Source organism: Patiria miniata, unplaced genomic scaffold, assembly GCF_015706575.1.
Source record: "Patiria miniata isolate m_02_andy unplaced genomic scaffold, ASM1570657v1 HiC_scaffold_14, whole genome shotgun sequence".
Lineage (NCBI taxonomy): Eukaryota > Metazoa > Echinodermata > Asteroidea > Valvatida > Asterinidae > Patiria > Patiria miniata.
In genome coordinates this window covers 2,865,253-2,889,529 of record NW_024037052.1, presented here as the reverse complement: position 1 = coordinate 2,889,529, position 24,277 = coordinate 2,865,253, and the positions used below count along the sequence as shown (strand labels likewise).

The 24,277-nt window shown below is 42.1% G+C and overlaps 2 protein-coding genes and 2 long non-coding RNA genes across 5 annotated transcripts in view; 2 read left to right on the top strand and 2 right to left on the bottom strand.

The window, feature by feature from the left end:
- Window positions 1-440: 440 nt before the first annotated feature.
- LOC119721890 lies at window positions 441-5,275 on the bottom strand. Of its 2 annotated transcripts, XR_005270336.1 has the most exons (4): window positions 5,219-5,275; window positions 1,853-2,087; window positions 1,523-1,657; window positions 441-1,364 (listed from the first exon to the last, which is right to left on the bottom strand). It is a non-coding gene; the product is annotated as an uncharacterized LOC119721890 (long non-coding RNA). The 2 variants fall into 2 exon arrangements; XR_005270335.1 differs by lacking the exon at window positions 5,219-5,275 and having other exon boundaries at window positions 1,853-3,912.
- A 1,620-nt stretch (window positions 5,276-6,895) lies between these two features.
- Window positions 6,896-11,045, bottom strand: LOC119721891. Its single transcript, XR_005270337.1, has 2 exons — window positions 10,681-11,045; window positions 6,896-6,954 (listed from the first exon to the last, which is right to left on the bottom strand). It is a non-coding gene; the product is annotated as an uncharacterized LOC119721891 (long non-coding RNA).
- Window positions 11,046-19,708: 8,663 nt separating this feature from the next.
- LOC119722204 (melatonin receptor type 1A-like) lies at window positions 19,709-20,643 on the top strand. The gene is made up of 2 exons (XM_038192250.1): window positions 19,709-20,491; window positions 20,599-20,643. The coding sequence occupies exons 1-2, from the start codon at window positions 19,709-19,711 to the stop codon at window positions 20,641-20,643; spliced, it is 828 nt and encodes a 275-aa protein (XP_038048178.1).
- A 2,808-nt stretch (window positions 20,644-23,451) lies between these two features.
- LOC119721887 (rho guanine nucleotide exchange factor 3-like) overlaps window positions 23,452-24,277 on the top strand; it is a 49,678-nt gene continuing 48,852 nt past the window's right edge. Inside the window, exon 1 of the mRNA XM_038191830.1 lies at window positions 23,452-23,858. Coding sequence (XP_038047758.1) covers window positions 23,629-23,858 — 230 coding nt within the window. The 5' untranslated portion in view covers window positions 23,452-23,628. The remainder of the gene's footprint in view (window positions 23,859-24,277) is intronic.

Below are 24,277 nucleotides of genomic sequence, written 5' to 3'. Positions count from 1 at the left end.
CCCCGCCAACAACTAAAACAAAAAATAATAGGCAAAATACTGACAACCTTCCAAGGTTATCAAGTGTCTCACATCTTTCAAATTTTATTTATTTTGTTTAAATGACATACAAATATTTAAACCAATTCATACAAACAAATACAAAAGATTCCAAACGAGGAAAAAAGTTGGGCAGAAGGCCAATAAATTTGAGAAAATAATAATAACTTTATATCATAGATGATTATTACATAAGCAACGACTACATGACTGTGCACGGTGTTTTTGTATTTCGCCATTTTGTGAATAAGATTTTAAAAAGGGAAGATAAAACTTGGGAATGAACCCCCCCCCCCCCCCAAAAAAATCCCTAGATTATTTTGAAACATTTAAGGACTATATTTTGTCTAATTTAGCATTTATGTGAAAAAAAAAATTGATGCGAGGTAAGTTCAACACTCGATATAATTGCGTTTATCCTTTTGTGAGGTTAGTTAATTATTAATAAGAAAATGAAAAGACATGCAAAACCACCAAGAAAAACAATTGTGCATACGAAGTAAAAAATATAACAAGTAAACAAAAGTGCAACAATTGTGCATACGAAGTAAAAAATATAACAAGTAAAAAATAAGTGCAATGAAATAAATCACAAAAGGACAAACACAAATGTAATTTGAGTGTCACTTATACCTGTTGCAATGCATTTTGATGGATAGAAGTTCCTGAACAGTTTATTCTTTAAATTTTCCTAAAAATTAAACGTTCTTGTGTTTTCTAATAAATATACAATGGAAAAAAAGTCACGTTTTAGTTAAACCGACGTCTTGTTAAAGACGTTAAATTTAAATAAAGTTTGTTACATTTCTTCAGTTTTTAAACAATAAATTAATCCTTAATAGAAAGCCTTAGGCGAGACCTCGTTTATAATTTACCGAGATGATCCAATTGAATGCATTAAAGGTAAGGAGTATGAAATTATTAACTTATTGATGCAATAATTTTGGATGACCCAGGACAGATCAAAGGAATATCCCTTCTCCCAGACATGTCACTGCTAAAAAGCCAGTGACAAATTATTACCCTTACAATAATTTTTCAGCAAGTTTCAATTATTGTCCATTGTTAACTGTCTGTTGCAGTATCCGGTTTAAGATTATTTTAGAGGCATAAATAATTTAATGGAATCAAAATTACTTTTCATTTTATATTAGTGTTGTTGCCTTAGTGTATAACATTAATGATGTTGCATTATGCAGTCTGATTTATCATTTCATATTGTGCAAGCTAGTTTTTTTAACTCAAGTTTCCGATGAGGGCATCCTTGTCCAGTAGAGCAGTTCCGTCATTGTCCAGTCTCGTCCAAGCTTGGTGGTCTTCATGTCCTAAACATGACAAAACAAGCAAGCAAATTAAAAAAAAATAATACATATATTAGGAAATCAAGCACTGTGGATTTTGTAGGAGGGACAAACTACAATCAGAGGAATAACAAATTATAATCCTCATACCCAGGTCTTTTTTCGTTTTCAAGTAAACTCACCTCAAGAATCAGTAATGGCCAGCCCAGCAGGCGGTGTCAGTCCATCGTCGGTCCTCCCAACTTACGATGGCTTGAGGCAGGCTCATCCTCATCTCAGTAAGACAATTCCCTCATCAGTCAGTGGTCCTCATTTCTCTACAAGGATTCAAATGACGAAAAAAAAAATCTGAAATATTATTAAGAAATATGTGCAAGGAGAAAGAAAACTTCGATTTTTACCCCACAAAGCAACACAACGCTATACCAGCACTCGTTGTGGAAGAACACAGAAAAGTGCCAATCACCAATTTTGAGTTCTGTGACTAAGAGGAAGCCTACATGTACACTAACTTCAAGAATCAGTAATGGGAAGCCCAGCAAGCAGGTCATCCGTCGGTCCTCCTTCCTGCTTCCGGTTCCTCGAGTTTCTGTGTGATGAGGCTGTTGGAGCCTTGGAGGGTTCATTTTCGTCCAGACAAAGCAGCCTAGCTCATCCAGTCTGTCTCAATTTTTAGATCATCAGGAAGTTTCTTTGATGAAAGCTGCAACTCTTTCCTAAGTGGACAGGGGTACGAAAACACTGGGCCTAGCCCATTTGCTACTGAAGTGAAACATTGCAAATGTAGCCAATAATTATGTCTAAGCCTACCTATAACCAGGTCATGGGTAGGACCCAATGGAAACCAAACGATTCTACCCATGTTTCCATTATTTCCTTTTTAAAACAGACACGATTACTTTGTCATAGTGCCGACGCTGATAATGGCAGGTTGCTTTGGAAACTGCATATAACTCGCACACTATAAACAACCATTAAAAGAAATTCACGTGACATTAAGATGACAAAATGCCATCTTAATCCTTGCCAATCCCTTCCAAATCGGACTTACATTGAACATAGTACTATACGGAAGGAGGGTTACACGTAGGCTAAAATCAACAGGGAAATAGTAGTTTTCTATGTTACTCTAAACCTGTCGCATATGTTGAAATGCTTTCTTTTGAAATTTACGTTAAGTACGGTATACTCGTAGCCCACAAAGATTTGATCGTGAACGTCTATATTAGACCGATCTCTTTTAACTACTGCAACGCTTTTTTTCCGTTAATATGGTTTTCGTGTTCTCCCCTTCAATAAAACAGCACTGTCGGCCTTATACGTTATTAAAGGTCAAAGTAAGACAACCAAATGAGTAACTCAAAGGAGAAATATATACTTGATGAAAACATGTATCCCTGCCGATCTTTCCAAATCGGACTCACATAAATGATGTAGATTAAGTTTAAACCTTTACAAAAACACGAAGAAATGTTGCATAGTTAATTAAATATGTTGCATGTCTTATACAGCCATATTCCCTATCGCTTTGTTGATTACACTTAAGTTGTACCTTTTCACATGCATAACCTGGCTATTTCTGGCCTTTTTGAAGGCAAACTTCTTGACAATGTCACAAATTGCAGTTATTTTCGCTGACGAATAATACTAAACAGATGTGGTGTAGGCCTAGAACTTGGGGGAATGCCTTTAACATGCTGCTTTAATTGAAATTCAGTCATTTTCTTTACATCAATATAATGGAGTTATTCCTTAATTTCCGTTTTTTTTTTAATCTTTTTTTCTGCCGTCATTTTCCCCACCGTTTACCAAAATTCGTTTTCCAACTTTTTTAAGCAGTGTAGTATTGTACCGGAAGTGCCTGCCAATTATAATTTGAAATTTTTTTGTTGACATTATTTCGGTCATTTTTCCTTAGCAAATTTTTGCATGGCATGATTTTCAAATATTTATTTCCTTCGCTGCCGCTGTTAATCTTTTTACCGTAATTTTCGTCTCTTTAATTTCGTTCTTCCGCAATCGAATTTTTTTTACTTTGTAGGTAAGAAAAATAACACTGATATCAAGTATTATTTCTCTCACTAACGATGCGATTTTTTAGCCGTGTAAACTATGTTTCGTCACTTCACTTATATGCCGCGTCGATTTTCGGTGTAATTTTCGTAATTTTCCTGTAGCTACCTGTAGAAACAGAGTGCCGTGCTGCGAGAAGAAACTCTACGTACTATGTGATTTTCGTTGTAATTTAATTCGGACCGATTTGATTTTTGTTTCCACGTTTCGTCACACGCGTTTAGTCAAATATTTCTGGTAGGTATCGCAGTAAAGGTAAAAACAACACAGATTTCAGTTATTTTCGGCGTAAATTTCATCATTTTCTCAGCCACTTGTTGGAAACGGAGAAGCACTTCTGTGAGAAGAACATCCGCTCATGATTTGATTTCCACTGCAATGTTATTATTTACACACTTTATATGTCAAATATTTCAGGTATAGGTATCTCAGTAAAGTTAACAAGTAACAGAGCAAGAGGGGGGGGGGGAGGAGAAATGTTCGAATTAACCCCACAAAGCAGTGCCCCACTACCAGCACTCTTTATTTGTGGGAGAACATAGAAGAGCGCCAAATCACCCATTTTGATTACTTGTTTCTGCTAATAGGTACATGTAACTAAAAACTAACCTCAAGAATTAGTAATGGGAAGCCCAGCAAGCAAGACATCCGTTCATCTGTCGGTCCTCCTCCCTGCTTTCGGTTCCTCCGGTTTCTGTTTAATGAGGCTGTTGGAGCCCTGACGATGTCTTGAGACAGGCTCATCCTCATCTCAGTAGAGCAATTCCCTCATCAGTCAGTGGTCCTCACTTTGCTGAAAGGATTCAAATAACGAAAGGAAACATTTGAATTATTGAGCTGTATTCTTGCCACGGCTCGAAAGGGGAAAGAAAACATTGAATTAACCCCACAAAGCAAAGCCCTGCTACCAGAACTCGTTTGTAGACGGACATAATAACAGAGTCAGATCGCCCATTTAAATTAGTTCTGTGACTTGATTGTTCCTGTTAAGAGGAGGCCTACATGTAAACTAACCTAATAATCAGGTATGGGAAGCCCAGCAAGCAGGTCATCCGTTCATCTGTCGGTCCTCCTCCCTGCTTCCGGTTCCTCATGTTTCTGTTTGATGAGGCTGTTGGAGCCCTGGCGATGTCTTAAGGCAGGCTCATCAATCCCAGTAGAGCAATTCCCTCATCAGTCAGTGGTCCTCATTTTTCTGGAAAGATTCAATGACGAAAGAAAACATTTGAATTATTGAGCTGTATTCGTGCCAGGGCTAGAAAGGGGAAAGAAAAACATTGAATTAACCCCGCAAAGCAAAGCCCTGCTGCCAGAACTCGTTTGTGGACGGACATAATAACACAGTCAGATCGCCAATTAGTTCTGTGACTTGATTGTTCCTGTTAAGAGAAGGCCTACATGTAAACTAACCTAATAATCAGGAATGGGAAGCCCAGCAAGCAGGTCATCCGTTCATCTGTCGGTCCTCCTCCCTGCTTCCGGTTCCTCATGTTTCTGTTTGATGAGGCTGTTGGAGCCCTGGCGATGTCTTGAGGCAGGCTCATCAATCCCAGTAGAGCAATTCCCTCATCAGTCAGTGGTCCTCATTTTTCTGAAAGGATTCAATGACGAAAGCAAACATTTGATTTATTGAGCTGTAATTGTGCCAGGGCTAGAAAGGGGAAAGACAACATTGAATAACCCCACAGAGCAAAGCCCCGCTACCAGAACTCGTTGTTTGTGGACGAACATAGAAGAGCGCCAAATCACCCATTTTGATTACTTGTTTCTGCTTATTCTTTAGGTACATGTAACTAAAAACTAACCTCAAGAATTAGTAATGGGAAGCCCAGCAAGCAAGACATCCGTTCATCTGTCGGTCCTCCTCCCTGCTTTCGGTTCCTCGGGTTTCTGTTTAATGAGGCTGTTGGAGCCCTGACGATGTCTTGAGACAGGCTCATCCTCATCTCAGTAGAGCAATTTCCTCATCAGTCAGTGGTCCTCACTTTGCTGTAAGGATTCAAATAACGAAAGGAAACATTTGAATTATTGAGCTGTATTCGTGCCACGGCTCGAAAGGGGAAAGAAAACATTGAATTAACCCCACAAAGCAAAGCCCTGCTACCAGAACTCGTTGGTAGACGGACATAATAACAGAGTCAGATCGCCCATTTAAATTAGTTCTGTGACATGATTGTTCCTGTTAAGAGGAGGCCTACATGTAAACTAACCTAATAATCAGGAATGGGAAGCCCAGCAAGCAGGTCATCCGTTCATCTGTCGGTCCTCCTCCCTGCTTCCGGTTCCTCATGTTTCTGTTTGATGAGGCTGTTGGAGCCCTGGCGATGTCTTAAGGCAGGCTCATCAATCCCAGTAGAGCAATTCCCTCATCAGTCAGTGGTCCTCATTTTTCTGGAAGGATTCAATGACGAAAGAAAACATTTGAATTATTGAGCTGTATTCGTGCCACGGCTCGAAAGGGGAAAGAAAAACATTGAATTAACCCCACAAAGCAAAGCCCTGCCACCAGAACTCGTTTGTGGACGGACATAATAACACAGTCAGATCGCCAATTAGTTCTGTGACTTGATTGTTCCTGTTAAGAGGAGGCCTACATGTAAACTAACCTAACAATCAGGAATGGGAAGCCCAGCAAGCAGGTCATCCGTTCATCTGTCGGTCCTCCTCCCTGCTTCCGGTTCCTCATGTTTCTGTTTGATGAGGCTGTTGGAGCCCTGGCGATGTCTTGAGGCAGGCTCATCAATCCCAGTAGAGCAATACCCTCATCAGTCAGTGGTCCTCATTTTTCTGAAAGGATTCAATGACGAAAGCAAACATTTGATTTATTGAGCTGTAATTGTGCCAGGGCTAGAAAGGGGAAAGACAACATTGAATAACCCCACAAAGCAAAGCCCCGCTACCAGAACTCGTTGTTTGTGGACGAACATAGAAGAGCGCCAGATCGCCCATTTTGATTAGCTCTTTATTGTTTCTGTTAAAGCAGGCTACATGTAAACAAACCTGATAGTCAGTAATGGGAAGCCCAGCAAGCAGGTCATCCGTTCATCTGCCGGTCCTCCTCCCTGCTTCCGGTTCCTAGAGTTTCTGTTTGATGAGGCTGTTGGAGTCCTGACGATGTCTTGAGGCAGGCTCATCAATCTCAGTAAAACAATTCCCTCATCAGTCAGTGGTCCTCATTTTTCTGAAAGGATACCAGAACTCGTTGTTTGTGGAAGAACATTAAAACAGAGTCAGATCGCCCATTTTGATGAGTTCTGTGACTTGATTGATCCTGCGAAGAGGAGGCCAACATGTAAACTAACCTCAAAAATCAGTAATGGGTAACCCAGCAAGCAGGTCATCCGTTCATCTGTCGGTCCTCCTCCCTGCTTCCGGTTCCTCGAGTTTCTGTGTGATGAGGCTGTTGGAGCTTTGGCGGGTTGATTTTCGTCCAGACAAAGCAGCCTAGCTCATCCATGCAGTCTCAACTTTTAGATCATCAGTTTCTTTGATGAAAGCTGCAACTCTTTCCTAAGTGAACAGGGTTACAAAAACACTGGGCCTAGCCCATTTGTTACTGAAGTGAAACATTCCAAAGCATTATGTCTAAGCCTACCTGTAATAAGGCCACTTGTTACCAAATAGAAACTAAACGATTCTACCCATGTTTCCACTATTTACTTTTAAAAACAGACATGATCATTTTTGTCATAATAAACACGAACATGTGCCGACGCCGATAATGGCAGGTTGCCAATAAGTTGTACCCTTTCACAATATACTTTTTTTGGTGGGGGGGGGGGGGGGGGGGGGGGGCAATTAGGTCTTTTTGAAGGCACTTCTCGACAATGCCAACAATTTTGATGTTTTGCAATGCCGCTGTATATAACTGAAATTCAGTCATTTTCTAAACAGATATTTTGTTCATTATGGTGTTTTTTTTCGTAATTTCGTCAATTTCATTTTCTTTTGCTGCCGTCATTTTCCCACCGTTTGCCAAAACTCGCTTTCCGACTTTTTGCGGCAATGTAGAACCGGTATTTACTTGTACTTGCAAATTGGTGCTAATTTCTAAACATGTACATGTATTTACTTCTCTCGTTGCGGATGATTAATTTTTATGCCGTTATTTTCGTCATTTTGATTTGTTATTTCCACAACCCATTTTGTTTACTTTGTGGCAAGAAAAATAATACTGATTTCGGGTATTTTTACTCTCACTAACGCTGTGATGTTTTCCTCGCGTTATTTTCATCATTTTCCTAGCGTGTAGGCCTACACGTAGAAAGCAGAGTGATTTTTTTTGCGGAAAAAAAATCGCTTACGATGTGATTTTCACTACAATTTATTTTGGACCGATTTGAATTTTGTTTTCAGTTTTCGTCATACGCGTAGTCAAGTAAATATCCGGGTAGGTATTGCAGTAAAGGTAAAAAATAACACCATTAACGATTTGACATTTTCGTAGCCGCAACGATTAATTTGATTTAAAAACATTTAATTTTTGTCTATTGTCAGAGACAACAGACGGATACCATTAAAAAAAATCACACCACACAGAGAGTAATGCACACAAAGGCAAAAAATCAAATATGCAACATTTACAATGAAACAAAATACAATCTACTTTTGACTTTTTCCCCCCAAAAGTCATTCTCTCTGTAAGCATTTTTTTACTCACAGATAAGTTTATCTTTAAATACTTAATAATGAACCGAGCTTAAAAGCTCTTCACAGAATAAAAATGTCTTTTATATAAATTTATGCAAAGTATAATTAACCAAAGTTATGACTTTGGATTTTACTAAGATCATTAAAATATGGTCAACTGTCAACTGTGCCCTCACTGCTCACAGACTAGCGAAGTATAGACAATGCGGCGCTTTTACAGACGCTGTTAATCCCAGATTTTTTGACCTTTTAGTGTTACTATAAGAGCGTATATGTCACCTTAACAGAGAGCTCATTTAGGAATTAGTGTTATTTATTAACCAACAGTTTTCTCTGTATGGCTATTTAAGTAGTAACGTCCTTCCGTGTTTTTGTTAAATGGTTTAAGTTTTGATGTTCAAGTTCTTCTGAAGAAAGGGGCCCCTTGGAAATCGGCACTAATATGCACCGAAGAGGGTATCCCTTACAAGTGACACTGCACCAGGCATGGTCACTGTCAATTGCCGATAGCCTAGATTTTATGAATCTTGTTTGCCCTTAAACATTTTATACAATTATAAAGAAATTATATCGTCGTTGGTGGACAACGCACCAGGCATTGCCACTTTCTGTAGTTGTTTTACTAACTTTGTTTAATTATTGTTTTGAGTTGGGCAAAGTACCAGCCCATGTCCGTATATAGGGCAGCATTCCAGTTGATCGATAAAACATCACAAAATGACTCTCAATCAATTACAAAATCGACTTTAAATTTGCGAGTGAAGTTTCTTAATAGCGAAAATAAAATGAATACACCAGTACTTTCAAGTTTAGGGGGACAGTGAAAGTTTAGGTTATTCATTAGACTGATTTTCGTTTGCATTAAGTTAGTGTTATTTTTATACTGTATAAATTAACCTTTTTTTTTTCTTTTTTTTGTTGAGAAAACTTCTAAACTCCCCATCGCATTGCGTGATGCAGGCTCAATGTGCGCATGCTTGCAGCGGGCTATGCTTGCTCCCTAATTTTCGTTTGCTTTATTTTCCCTAACACTATTCATTGCACTTTGCTAAACAGTTCCCTAGATTTTATCACTCCGAAGTATGGTACACGAAATCGCGCGATTACGCAGGTACGCGGATATGCGGATATGCGGGTACGTGGGTACGAAGACCAAGAGGAGATGAACATATTGTTCTTATTTAGGGCCTACTACTATACATATGACAATCACAACGTACGTACGTGATACATTTAATTTATCACATACGTACGTGATAATATAATATTACGTACTAACGCAATATTAGTATTATTTTTGCGTACATACCTGATAAATAAGTACATATTACGTACGTACATGTATTGCATATGTAAGTAATAATCATCGTGTATCCTTAAACGAGTATACGTTGTGTAAACGTACTTAATAGTTATCACGTGGGCCCTACGTACGTAATAATTATCACGTGGGCCCTACGTGATAATATTACCTACGTACGTGATAATATTCAAGTACGTGCGTGAGTTACGTACGTACGTGACAATAACACATACGTAACAGTATTATGAAAAAAAAATAAATAACTCCCATGTCCCTTCACGGTCTTCGTACCAAACCGTCTCCGGTCTAGCCAAAAAAACCAAAAAACAAACAAGATTTTGCTGAACATTACGCATGAATATGCCCTATTGTCGAACGGAAAAGCGATAGAACGCGGTGCGGATGTTTCTAAACGCGTATGAGAATATTTCGCCGAATTTAAATGCCTATAACATTATCCTAACACTCCTACAGATCCAGCAGCTGCTTTGCTTTGTGGATGCTGCATAATGCACGCCTGCAGCGTCTGCACTCCTCCCAACTTGACCTACAAAAAAACCTAATTGTTTGCATCACTTGCACCAACGTTTTGCCCAGAATGTTGATTAGGTTTTATATGGTTTCAATTTATTTTTTAGTTTCTGAGACTGAGGTGGAGAACGTCTTTTAACCTTCTCCAGAAAGGGAGTTACATAAGACCTGCAAGTCAATGTGACAATGAAGGAGACACTGTCACAGGTTTATCATTGAAAATACTGGTGTAAATTAGCGAGTTTAATTATTCAGGGCAACAATTTGAAGAAAAAAAAACTTCCACTGGAATGCTACCCTTCAACTGTTCCACGTGCGAACGCAATGTCACTGCACTTATCAAATTCCTATGCCAATTAACTCACGTGAGAACACAATGTCACTGCACGTGTCTGACGAATTCTTTCGAAATTGTATTTCTCCCCACGTGCGAACACAATGTCGCTGCACATTTCAGACGAAATTCTATGCAAATGTTATACTCAACGTGCAACACAATGTCACTGCATGTATTTTATAAATTCCTATATGCAAATTAACACGCGTGCGAACACAATGTCACTGCACGTGATAGATTCCTATTGGCATTGCATTATTATTGAATAAAATAATCATTTTCGTTCAACCTGAATTCTGCTGTAATTTATCTTCCATGTTAACTTTTTTTAACATCCAATGAAATTTAAGGAGTTCTCTGTTTCAGGTGACAAAACTCTCTACTTTTACCAGAGCTTATACACCTTATACCCAATCATGTACATTAATCAGAGACATGTAACGTACCTCTTTCTACCCTTGAAGACATTGCCCCTCTTGGTGTTGATCTTGGAGTAAATGGTAACGATGTCTTTGTTAATATAATATAAATTGGTCACAATGTGCACGTTCAATTAGAATAAACAATTTGATACACAGCCAAAATGATAATTGTGAACAGTGTAATGAGTTGCATGCATGCAGTGAGCGTGAGGAGCACAACGACAGTAATGAAGGCCTAGCCCAGCACCGAAACAACAGCTTAAGATAAAGCCCGTGCACGCTAGGTCGCTGTACCATGGTGATCAGCGAGGCATGAATGTAACAATAGGGCTGGAGTCTGAGTGGAAATCTTCTAAACACGTTATTTGCATAATGTGCATTCAGCGCAAGCCTGGGTTAGAAATGAGAATCGGATAGAATGCCAATGACGTAATCGCTATGGGCGATTACATTTTGGTCACGAGACTTACTTAGAGGGGTGGCACAGTTTCCTACTGATCAACTTGAGTTGAAAACAATTGCCTGTTTAAATAAATTTGTGAAGGACGAAAACAAAATGTACTGCACCCACTTTTGGGGTTGAATTTTTGTACTAACCAGTTACAGTCGTATCACCGGGGCACTTGCCCAATAAAAGGCATCTTCCGTTGGTGAAGCAGCGCATCCAGCTTTTTTTTTGGGGGGGGGGGCACATCCGTGCTGTACTTGATGTCGACATGTTTTTTTTCACCGGGCACTTGGCCTCCGTAAAATCAAATGGGGGAAGGTGATGGGCTGGTATCGTTTGTCGTTGTATAAAACTGTAAAACGACAAAACGGTCAATGGTTCGTTTACTGTTTTTGTTTTTGAGAAAATCCAAAACGGTAAAACGAAATAACGGTATGTCCCTGGATTCTATGCAATGTGTAGTCCCTATACTTTTATACAGAGCAAATGACCTTCACTGCCCACACACAAGTCTTTGGTCACTAAACCAAGTTACTTTCAAGATCATTGTTTTAAGGAACTATATTACTCATTCCTAGTCATTTTTCTAAGACTCAAGGAAACCACGATATGACTAAGTTTCCCCATTCTGAAGTATTTCTTATTCTCAAGACTTCCTGTTTCCACCAGTATATAAGTGCTGCTCCACCAGCAGTATCTCATTCTGTTTCATTCTGTTTCAATTCCAATTCTGTTCCATTTCTATTCTAGTCTATTTCAGTTCACCCAGTTCTCTTTGTCTAAGTTCACTGTAACCAGTTCAATCAATCAATGTGTATTAAAATATTGTTGTGGAATAAACAGTCACGGTAAGGCCACAAAAAATAATTGGTCTCTGGTCAGACCGAAGTTCCGGAATTGATGCGGCGATGCGTTTTTTTTTTTTTTTAAAGCTTGAATTGTACAGACAAGGTGGGTACTATTTTGCTTTTTTGTGCCCTCATTATACATTAGTGTTCTCCATAATTTGCCTTGGTGCCCTTTATCATTTGCCTTGGTGCTATTTCCCCATTCCTTGTAGCCTTGACCAAGGCTATCAGCTTGTTCCCATATGAGCTTGTTCCCGCTACCGCACACCGCGCGCGCAGCAACACAATGTTGTACTATTTACCGTTAGCCCCAACGACCCTTGCGTGTGCTTTGTGTGCATGTACGTACGCCCCACACTCACTTCCGCAAACAGCCGTACAGTAAATCGAGGCAGAAGATATCGCCTCGACTTACTGTATACGGCTGTTTGCGGAAGTGTGTGTGGGGCGTACGTACATGCACACAAAGCACACGCAAGGGTCGTTGAGGCTAACGGTATAGTACAACTAGTGATTGTGTCGCGGCGCGCACGGTGTGCGGTAGCGGGAACAAGCTCGTATGGGAACAAGCTGATAGCCTTGGTCAAGGCTACATTCCTTGGTGCTCCTTGGTACAAATATTTGAGGAGGTGCGGTAGTAGAGGGCGCTGTTGTAGCTTCCGTGTTAATTTGAAGAAGAAAAAAAGGTTGACGCGCATGGTTACAATCGACGCGCGCGCTGACCAGAGACCGGAGTATTTTTTTTGTTGGCCAAAACACAGTCCTCAACCAAATTGTGTATCGACCTATCCATTCCCCAACAAAGTGGGCCCCCTGATGATGTCATCTATGTTAAGAGACAGAAATTCTGACTTGAAAATTCCAATGCTTGGTGCTTGACGTATTTCCGGTTGAAATTCATAATTTGCCCATTTTCAAGGCCCATTGTAGAGGTTTTAGTGCTCGGGTTTTCATATTCCCCGCTTATATCAGAACTCTCAGGCTATATAGGCCTACCATTTTGGTAAAACAAATTATCCGAGATTTTAGAGCTAGTTTTGTTTTTATAATATCTCGAGGGTGCCGGCACATTTTATGCTCAAGGGGGGCACATTTATGTCCGCAGGAGGGGCACTTGGGAAAATCTAAGGGGGGGGGGTGTCACCCCGGTTTCGCCGCCCCTGGGCCCGAACTAGGGACAACTAAGACGTACTTAATAATTTATTTCACGACACTGTCGATGATCGCAATTTTTTTTTAGACATTGAAGTTCTACAACATCGGGTTTTTTTTCGCGACATGAAATTCACGATAAATGTATGGTGGTGTACGATAATGATCATCGGGAATGCAACGAAATAAACGGAGTTTTTTCTAATAACGGTATACGGTGTGTGGGTGGACTATGATTGACTGATCCAGTAAGCACCGCCCCATGGTGTTCTGACCAATCACAGGCGTGACTTATATGTCCGACGTGCTCGCACGGTACGCGGCAGGAAAATGCAGTGTGGCATTGGATAGGAGCACGTGTTAATTTGCCCAGTGCGCAGTGGGCGGGGTTTACTCATAGAGTTAAATTTAAAAAAACTAGAGAGCGCACTCATCGCGTGACCCCGTGTCACGGTCTCACTTCTCCGGCGTGCTAGCTTTTCCGGGTCGATTTGGCGGATAACTGAGCACGTTACAGTGCACGTTACATGAGCACGATTCATGCTCATGTGTCCGCTGAGCTTACTTTTCCTCGGGCTGTTTTCTGAAGTCTACCAAGCCCATTAATAACACAGTGAGGGACACCCAAGAATGTGTTATGTAACACTTCCTGCGGGTCAAGTCATCCCATGGTCTTGCAAGCATTCTGATTTGTGTTCCCAGCGTCATGCATGTGTGTGTTCATGGAGGAATAATTAAGAACGAATTCCACTCCTTGGTCCGTGTTCCTTGCTCGTTCGTGGTCCATTTTGTCCTTATTTTTGCAACCACGGCTTAAAATAAATGTGCATTTCAAATTCAAGTCTTTAATATTGGGAGTTAATAGTGCGCGCCACGAAAATTCTATGCATACAAATATCTTACGTACACAAGTACAGCCCCGAAAAACTCAGCACACTAATACCATACAGTGACGAAAATGTACACTACTGCGCAATTTTGTGCATGCGTGTTGAAGCGAAATTTCCGTTTTGGAGAAGCTAGCACGCCGGAGAAGTGAGACCGTGACACCCGTGCTGGCAAGGACATTTTGTAAGTGGGCAAAGCACATGCGCACAACACATAACGTTAAGCAAAACAGCACGGTAAAACAAGGCATCGTCGGGGGGATTTATAGGTGGAACCAACAGTAAAACAACAAGATACGCATTGCAGTCAATCCTGAAGTGTGCACATCCGAGTATTTTTTGCCCACTTACAAAATGGCGGCGAGGTCTACTGGGTGGCACGTCTGCAGTGTGCGTGCGGTATAGTGAATGCGCGCTCTAGTTTTTATAATATAACTCTATGGGTTTACTGGATCGGTCCATTAATCCGGTTCGCCTAAAACGTCATACACCATTAGAGACACACTCTTGGAAAAAATGGTCCGATTAACATGGTTAGCTGAGCGTGATCGACTGACTGATAAGGTTTACGCACAAAACCCCGAGCCAACGAGGTTTTTGTATAGAAAGCTGCCGAACCACATTTTGCGAGAGTGTGCCCGTAATGGACATCCACGGGCCGGTTTTTACCGAGGTTGCGCATGAGTTTAGCACCCTCTTTCCTGTCAGCGTTGTGAGAGCACATGTGTCGTTCCCTAATGATGGACGCGACTTTAAACAATAAGTTCTTTTCAAGGTATTTTCATTTCTTGTGTGGATAGTATTTGGATACCAAGGTCACTTTCTTACACGTTCAAGTTATTTATACCCTTTTTTTTCCAGTTCGAACCGAGTCAACGACATCTGACGCAGTAACAGCAGATAATTATAACCCGTTTCTCAGTATAAGCATTGTCCGTCGCCACATTTTGCGCCGTGACTAATTGTCGTCATTGTCTTAATATTTAACCCTATAATTTCTCTCAAATATAAACAAATCTGTCCTCGATCCAAAATAATAAACATGAAACCTGCATTATAGATGAACAGTGTTATATTCTTATATTACAATGTATTTCTTTAGGTTTCATTTGAACTATAGTTAATCTTTCAACTCAGTTTCCAAGAGATGACTCTGGCAACAAAAGATTCAATAAATCTACCTTTTTTAATGGGCCTATAATAATTGTACCCGGTATATTTTCTATTGTTTTCAACCCATTTTATTCAGTGACTGTTACTAAACCTACAACCACTCAGACAATTTATTACTATAACCACATTACAAACACCAACACAAAATAATCATGATTATAGTGGTACATCTGTTCAGCAAGGGGCCGTCCAAAGTTTTTAACATTCTCACAGTCGTAAAAACAGTACTTTTCAAGACCGCTTGAGGGCAGCGTGTGCTGGGTGTTGCATGCTGGGGAGCCGACGAATGTGCCCAAAGAAGGAGTGACGCCGTTATGATGGGAGACTATCCTCCAGCCTGGTTTTCCGTGAGATGGCCTCGTTGGTGATAAAATCAGACCATCTCACCCCAAGTATGCGGCGTTGAACACATATGAAAAGCTTGAAGTCTACGTCAATCCTCCTTGAGTGACGTCCATGTCTCGGATCCATATAAGAGGATCGGTAGGATACAGGTGGTGTAGATCTGGATTTTCGTGCGGAAAGTGAGGCATTTGTTTCTACAGACACCAACCAGCTGGCCCATGGTTGAAGAAGCCAAACCGATTCGGCGATGGATATCATGTGAGGAGTATCCTCCATCAGATAAAGAGTGGATGTCGCATCCAAGATAAGTGGCATTACATCAACTGCCTGCTGCCCTGCCACAGTGATGGAAGCCGGGAGGGGGGAATGGGGGGGGGGGGTGGTCCTGAACCGGTGTTTTGGATCTTGGTCTTGGCCCAGGACATAATGCATACCGAAGGTAGCAGCCTTTCCCCAAACCTTTGGAGCTTGGATGACCACTGGTTATAGGGTTATCTGTTGTGAAGACAGCCGCGTCATCTGCGTAATCCCGGTCAGTGAAGAGCGCATTGCCAACTGTTCCTAGATCACCCTGACACACATATCAATGTTCCAGTCGAAGGCACGACAGAAGAGTGTAGGAGCAAGGATGCATCCCTGACGAACACCTGAAGATGTTGACAATGCATCAGACACGTCACTGCAAAGCCAAACTCTTGATATAGTGCCGTTGAGGAAATACTTGGTAAGGTTAGAGTATAGAAATTTAAAGGGGTGTGTTCCGGAGGCCGCCAGAGCCTTCCACAGCTAGAGCGCCCCTGTCTACGGAGTCTAATGCAGCCTTGATGTCAACTTATAGGCCACATTGAGAAGTCTCATGAATCCATGATGATGGAGTTCCGAGAGGAGCCGTAGAGCAAGCACGGCGTCCTTGGTTGTGCGGCCCGGCTTCGTAACCTTATTGCTGTCGAACCCTTGGGGTTTGAGCAGTGATTGTATACGGGATAGTATTATGTAGCAAAACACCTTTCCAGGTACTGACAGAAGAGTGATCGGTCGATAGCTACCGCATTGATTTCGGGGTCCCTTTCCCTTGTTTTCGGATGGGACCCTGCCCGACGTCCATACCTTGTTGAAGAGCTCACGGAGGGCTAGGGTAAGGCTGACAGGGGTCTCAGCGCACTTCAACTACTCCGGGAAGATACCATCGGATCCTGCAGCCCGAAGTTTCCTGATGGCGTGACGTACCTCAAAAGGTTGGCGGCTGCTGCAGCATCCAAGTCAGCGCAGGTAGTTGCTGGAGCATGATGTAGCATGGCCTCGTCGTGTTCGCGCCAACGAGCCACAATGCGTCCTCCGTTGACTTGCAGGCAGAGCCAGCCATCTGACTTGAAAATAAGTGGAATAATATGCCCAGACTACTGGGTGCCTCGCATAGACTTGATTGCGAGGCTTAAAGACTCCTTTGAGCCATCGCCATTCCTGGTTATTGCCTTGAAGGCGGGCAGTACGCTTCCCATCCAAGTTGTTCAACGTGAATGTGGTGAGCCAGGGACGACTTCGCTGCCTACAGAAACTGACTGTCTCCGTGGCTGCAGAACGGAATGACTTGACGGAGAGCCCAGTGGAGTCCGGGTCATCTGGGAGGAACTCAATTGCCTGGAATTTATTACTATTGTGATGTTGTATTGAGTACGGATACCAGTATCTTCCTGAAGTGCCTTAATGTCTTGTCTCCGGCTTTGCGATTTGGATATCCAACGATAGGGCTGAGAGCTCCAGCGACTAGGCGATGATCATAGCTGCATGGGGACTCTGCGCCCGGCCCTATGCACCCTGGATGGAGGGGTTCCTGCTAATGCGATCAATTTCCTTCACAGTACGACCGTTGATCGATATCCAGGTGAGCCTCCAGATGAATGTCTTTCCTCCTGACGAATGAGCCAACGACTGCCAGATTTGCAAGTGAACGCATCCCAAGGAGGAGAGTTGAATCGTCATTGAGACGGTGACCGGTGCCATTTCCCGACCACATCCCCGTAACCCGAGCGTCTGAACTCCACACACAGCGTTGAAATCTCCAATGACGAGCAACTGGTCATGAGGTGAGATGGAGAGTATCAAAGGCTCCAGTTGGTTGTAAAAGGCGTCTTTTATCGGTGATAATAGCGATCTCCGTCTGTGCGATGCGTAAACTACACTTAGAATTGTGAGATGACCATGACGATGGCGCAGACGTGCCTGTAGGATACGACTTGAGACTGGCTTCCAGGGCAGTCAGGGAGTGAGCAACTTTAGAGTGAAGAAACATGAGCAACGCCTTGTCTTCGTTTTTTGTTTACCACCAGAGTGGTACATGGTGTATTCGTTGATAGAAGCAGATCCACTACCAGAAATGCGTGCTTTAGTGACTCTGACGATGTCAATCCGTTATCGTGCTAGCTCGCTCGCGACAGCTTGATGGCACATAGCCTGAGGACATTCCAGGTGGCTATTCGGACAGACAAGAGCGCATATTAATCATTACAATTTCCCGACATCTATAAATTGCTCCATTTCAACTGAAGTGTATGGGTCCGGGAACCAGGCTGCAAGAAGTTTATTTTTTTTTCTTAGTTTTTCCAGCATCTATGAACACAAAACTTTAAGTCAGTGTAGGCCTAACCATATTTGCTATAAAATACTGACCCCCGATTCCATCCATTTCTGAAAATTACAGCACTAAAGCAAATGTTGTATATTCCCTTTAAGGGCTACATATAGCAGTAATTGTTGTATTGCTTTTTTGACACGTGTCCTGCGCATAAATCCTGCCAAAAAAGCTCGCTTGATCTCGTGCCATCTATTGGCGAACGTCGGAGACAACAGCACGTATAGGCTATAGGCGCAGGCCGTTCCACTTTGCGTGCATTGGCGAGTCTGAAGAGTGACAAAATAATTAACTTGTTTGATTATAGGACCTGCTGTTTTGACGTTTTGTGGGGCAAGGGCATGATTGATGACTCATGGAGAGCACGACACGGTTGGACAAGGATTGAGATGAACAGAATGCATAATCAATCACTCATATAGGCCCAGTTGTCATCGAGAAGTTGCGTGATGAGGCGAGGCTAACTTTCTATATTGTAAATCACTTCTGAATAAAGTTACAGACATTATGGTGCGACCCAAGAAAGAAAAATTTAATGTGATCATCCATTTTTCGTATGATAAGTCCTATAGGCCTACTGTGTTGACGCAATAGAAGGAGAAATTGAAGGACATAATAATGTGTCACGGCTGCCATGTGCTCACAAACCATGAGAAGCATTTTCGAGAGAAAGCTCCCATTTCGGCTCGAAAACGCGTTATACCATAAACGAAAGAATAATATTTAAAAAGATCGTACAGAAAGAAGAAGAACACGGTTCACAGGACTATAAGCCTGTACCTTGGAAAGTTGTTGTCTTCGGTATTTACGGCGCGAAGGAATTTCGGGGTACACAAATTAAGTCCTGAAAATCTAGTCGTTGGAGTGCTAGTCGTTATTCCAGTCACATACGTCTATTTTCAAGACGTTCTTCCCTTGAGTGTGCGCTACAGTATAAGACTTGCACTTTTTTGTAACAGTTTGTTTCGTTTGATTCCTTAAAAGGTATTTGTTTTTTAAAACAAATCATTTAGAGTGGCAAAAGGTCGCCAGGGGGCAAGCCCCGCTTCTGATCTTGATACGCCACCATATTCCAAAGTAAACGATGTATAAGACCAACAGGGCAACCTGCGCTGCCTGACAAACAGAAGATTAAGATATCTAATTAGACCCCCGTCACATTGAAAGTAACAAACAAAAATCCCTGGCGACTCAAGAATGACATCTCGAACCCGCCTGTGCAAATCTAATTTATCAGAGCTCATATTTGGGGCGCTGGACAACGCTGACGAAGATGCGTGGTGTCACTGGCATCTTTTCCGGTAGATACAATTAGAATCGCAATCGCGTGAGATAGGATACACTAAGCAAGTGAGGTAGCCTAGGCTACTAGTGCCTGCAACCGGTCCATATGGGTTTGAGCGACTGCTTTTCAGTGTGTGAAATGTGTATCACTTTAAGGGATAACAGCGATACGTAATGACTTCTTCATAAGTATACCGTATGTGCATTATGTCTGCCGCTAAAATACAATTTTGAGTTGTTCAAGCATGGAGCTGTAAACGACATAGCTCCCCGTGGTTCAAGTAAGATGGATAACCAAGGCAATGCAACATGCTGCTCTAATGATCAGGTCTACGTCATCAGCTACGCCGAGCGGCAGACTCTGGCTGCTGTGGGCATAATCGTCTCATTCCTTGGAATCATCGGCAATACGCTAGTCATAGCAGCGGTGATTCTATCCAAGAAACTTCGCACCACAACCAATGTGTTTATACTCAATCTAAGCGTTGCCGATCTGTTGACGTGTGGTTTCGTGCTCCCTCTTGATACGGTGGCTATGCTGGGCAACCACTGGCCACTCCCGATTGCATTGTGCAAACTTGCCGGTTTCGTTGCCATTGTTTCCGTTGGCGCGAGCAGCAACAGTATGGCGTTTATTGCTGCTAACAGATACATCTTAGTCACAAAAAGCATGTCAACCTATCGCCGGTGTTTCAGCCGAAACAAGACTCTGGCCGCAGTTGTTTTTATATGGCTGTTTTCAATGACTGTTGCAATCGTCCCACAATGCACCGGACTCCTCAAACTTGGCTACCAGCCAAGGTTTTCTTCTTGCGCGTGGTCGGGGAACGGCCGCAACGAGCTTGACTTGTACTTCTTTGCCATGTTTTACCTGGTCCAGTGTGGCTGCATATCGTGGAGTTACGCTGGGATTGCTTACCACACTTACAACCACACCAGAAAGGTTCAGCACCTGACCACCAGACCCGCAGTTGCCATTGTGATGGATGCGCAGAATCAACAGAGGGGAGCTGGGCACCAGCCTGCGGGGAACAAACTTCAAATGGAAGTTACCAAAAATCTCTTTTTGGTAGTTTGCTGCCTGATAGTGTGCACCATGCCCTATTGTGTGGCTCTACTCATGACAAATGTAGATGCATTTTTGCCCATTGCGACCGTGATTCTTTTGTCAAACAGCTGTGTGAATCCCTTCTTGTATGGGGCAAAGCACCCTCACTTTAAGATTGTTTTCCGTTGTTTAATTAGCGGGAAATGTTCAGAAATACCAGATAGAGTCTCATATCGATTTTGTTGTCGACACTTTTAAGACTTTTGTGTCTACGATGGACAAAAGCCTTCCTGATTTTGTAAATTGTGTCGGCGGCGGCGCTCTCCTTATGGTCGACCCCCGTGAACTGAGCCACTATGCCTCGTATAAAATTCAAAGCAATCTGCAGCATTTAAAAACCGACATTATCTGTTTTCATTCCATTGACTTATGCTGTTACAATGAAGGGAAGTCAAACTGTATGTAATACAATAGTTGCTCTACCCGTGCTCTTAAACATATTCAGAGCACCCTGCACAAGTGTCCACCATTTGAGACAGCACACCACAGTCCTCGTTAAGTTGCTTTAAAGGTTTTAAACGAGAAGCAGCATAGAAATAGAAATAGAAATAGAAATTCGCTTTCCCCCTCCTCTTTCAATTTGCATATCTTATTTAAACGGATATAGGGCCAACTTTTTTCCCCTACTTTGGACATTTTGTACTATCCGAAAATATGCTTTTATTTGATGTTACTTTTGCGCCAATACCGAAGCCTGAATACTGATATACAGGCGCGGATCGGGGCACCCCCCCCCCCGACAAAAAATATGACAATTACAGTAATAACCTATATGTCCGCCTGTCCGCAACACTCGGACACAGAGGCGTAGTCTAGTCAGCGAGGGTAAGGGGGGGGGGGTACTTCCACACTATTGTGCTATAGTGCTAGTGTGCAAGATCGTCGGATTTGAAGAGCGCCCCCATCGGAAGATGGTACCTGCCCCCCCCCCCCCCATACTTGTCCGGAAAAACCTGTCCATACAGTTCAGCACTGATTTGCTGATAAACACCCCCCCCCCCCCCCCCCCACACACACACACACACACCACACACACACAACAATTTCTAGATCCACCCCTGTTATAGGTTTTTCTGTGACCCTTTAAATTCCATTGAAACATATCGTTGGGCTCCATTGTTCAATCCGATTTCGAATTTCATGATTCGCAAATCTATGGCATGCATTGTTCCGATTCGTCCTTGTTTCGGGAAATTCGTCTCATGTGGACACCGGCGTTGAAATGAAAATGTAACTTCGTTTTTTTTAAATTATTATTCAGTCATTCAATTTCGTTGGTAGCAAACTTTTTGTAATGAATATTTATGATTAAGCAGATTTGGTGAAATGAATTCCACTCCGCTTTCGTTAGTCAGAAAAAAAAGTAATCGAACATTATGAATATTCTGTTGTTGTGCGTCTAAAATATATGTGCAGATGACCTTATGGAATCGGGTGAATCATTGTGTGGCACATTTACTTGAACTTTCCTATGAATAAAGAACACACGGAGACTCAAGGGCGGATCCAGGGGGGGGGGGGCCAAGGGGGCCATGGCCCCCCCCCCAAAACGAAACCAATTTTTTTTTTTTTTTTAATGTGACATCGCAATAAAGGCAGGCAATGAGTACACCACCATCTTTTCCTCAAAAAACATTGGTTAAAGTGGTCAGAAATTGCCTCAGATCGCACCACAGAGCTTCTAGAATCCAAAAAATTTTCGGGGCCCTTAAGCGGGCCCCGAACCCCACGCCGTAATTTTTTGGACCAACTTTTTGGGGGGACCAAAATTGTTTTTGGCCCCCTCCAAAATTGTGTTCTGGATCCGCCTTGCGGAGACTATGATAATTCGTTAATGGATTTATGTCAACAAAAGAACGTAAGAAAAGAACTTTTGCGTTGCATTTCTCAGATGGGTTTTCTTTGTTGTTTCAAAAAGGTTTACGCCACCCTCCAAACTTACAAAACCATCGCCTCTAAATCCGATTTAACGTATAAGTCTGTGCACCGTCTGAATATGAATGACCGAAGCGCAAAAATGAATAAAAACGAACTGTACTTTTTTTTCAATTCAATGCCATACAGTCTTTACAGGGATTTCTCGAGCCTTAATTGGCCGAAAAAGAATGCTATACATTCGCGAATTGCACTGGAACAATATTATGAGATCTATTGGTGTAAATTCAAAATCCCGAATTAACAATGGAGCCCAATTACGTTCTGGAACTAAAATTAAATAATTTTCCATGGAATTAATTTGAATGATACAAGTGCTAAAGTAACCAGGAAAACCTATTTTATTGGACCGCAAGTAACTCAAATATGCATAACTTGAACTTCTTAAAACGCGAGCGGATTTTTGCTCGATGTCTCATTCAAAACAGAATAACTTTTGTATTTATAGCAATATTAAAAAAACCCACTATTTTCGGGTTAAAACTTACAAAAACAGTACGGGAGAGCAATTAAGAGCAGACTGCAGCCAGCTGGGGGGGGGGGGTAAGGGGGTATTAAAAACGTAATCGTGGCCTTTTTGCTTTCATCTGCCGTAACACGTGACTTTTTTGAATGCGACTCATTAAAAGCACCATTATATTGTGCACAATCGTCCGTTTTGAACAGCGCCCCCATCGGCATAGAGTACCCCCCCCCCCCCTCCCGATTTTTGATTTTACGGAGACCAAGTGTCCGGAGAAAAAAACGTGTCTACATTTTCACCACGGATGTGCCCTTTTTCAAATCCCCCCCCCCCCCCCCCCCCCCCCCCCCCCCCCCCCCCCCCCCCCCAATAAAAAAGGACCGTGCTACGCCACTGGACTAAAACATGAAACATTACATGTCACGTAAGTTAGTAGTCGATTCTTTTACAACTACTCGAGAAACATTATTAGTATCGATTCCGAGCGGCGTATGTCAGTTTGCAAAATACATGTACTACGGGGTACCAGACTGCTAATTCAGTAGTGCGTGACTGTGTGTTTTGATTGGTGGCTCAATATTTTGGTTGGTTTAGAATTGTCAAATTTTCATATTGCACCAGCTGTCCAAAATTAACCGATTGTCATTGTATCAGTGAGGTAAATGTATAGATTAGGAATTATAGTTTTAAAAGAACAGCAATGAATGAAAGTATAATGAGTACCAAACCGGAGATTGAGTTGCGACGGTCACCGCGTATCGCGGCAATGCAGGCCCGAGCAAGGTCGGCGAGTGGGCCGTCAGAATCACGGTCAAGGTCCAAGACTCCGGTCTCCAAGGGGGCAAGTTTGACAGATTTATCTTTCGCCGTTGATGATGAAGCAGACTGCTGCAACAACAACAGCTTTATTGCATCTCCTGATAAAAACAGGTGAGATTGCAGATTCCAGTTGTAGGGCCTAATTTAAATACCAGAAAACTCTCTAAAAAAACTGACAATGAATCATTGAATGAAACTTTTTTTCATTGAAAAGTATCTCCAATCACTAGTCCGAGTAAATAGGACTCTACGGATCGCTTTTTTACATTGGACATGGTCGGGCAATAGTAGTGTCCGAGATCGATGGCCCTATTGCGGATACTACTAATTTTCTTTTTTACCATTTTCACTCGTAGGCCTACCCCCAATCAAAATTGTCAGATTTCACCCACAAAACGGTCTTCAAACTGCCTTATGCGCCCCTGTCTGTAGGCTAAGTTCAGTGGGAAGTGAAAATATACAAATGGTGGTGGTTAGGTTTACATACCTTTGGGAAGAAAAGAGAAATTTCACCTTCAATACGGGAAACA

Coding starts and splice junctions, on each gene's coding strand:
- LOC119722204 (XM_038192250.1), top strand. CDS start 19,709: ATGGATAACCAAGGCAATGCAACATGCTGCTCTAATGATCAGGTCTAC. Junction 20,492..20,598: donor TTACCAAAAATCTCTTTTTG/GTAGTTTGCTGC, acceptor TTTGTCAAACAG/CTGTGTGAATCCCTTCTTGT.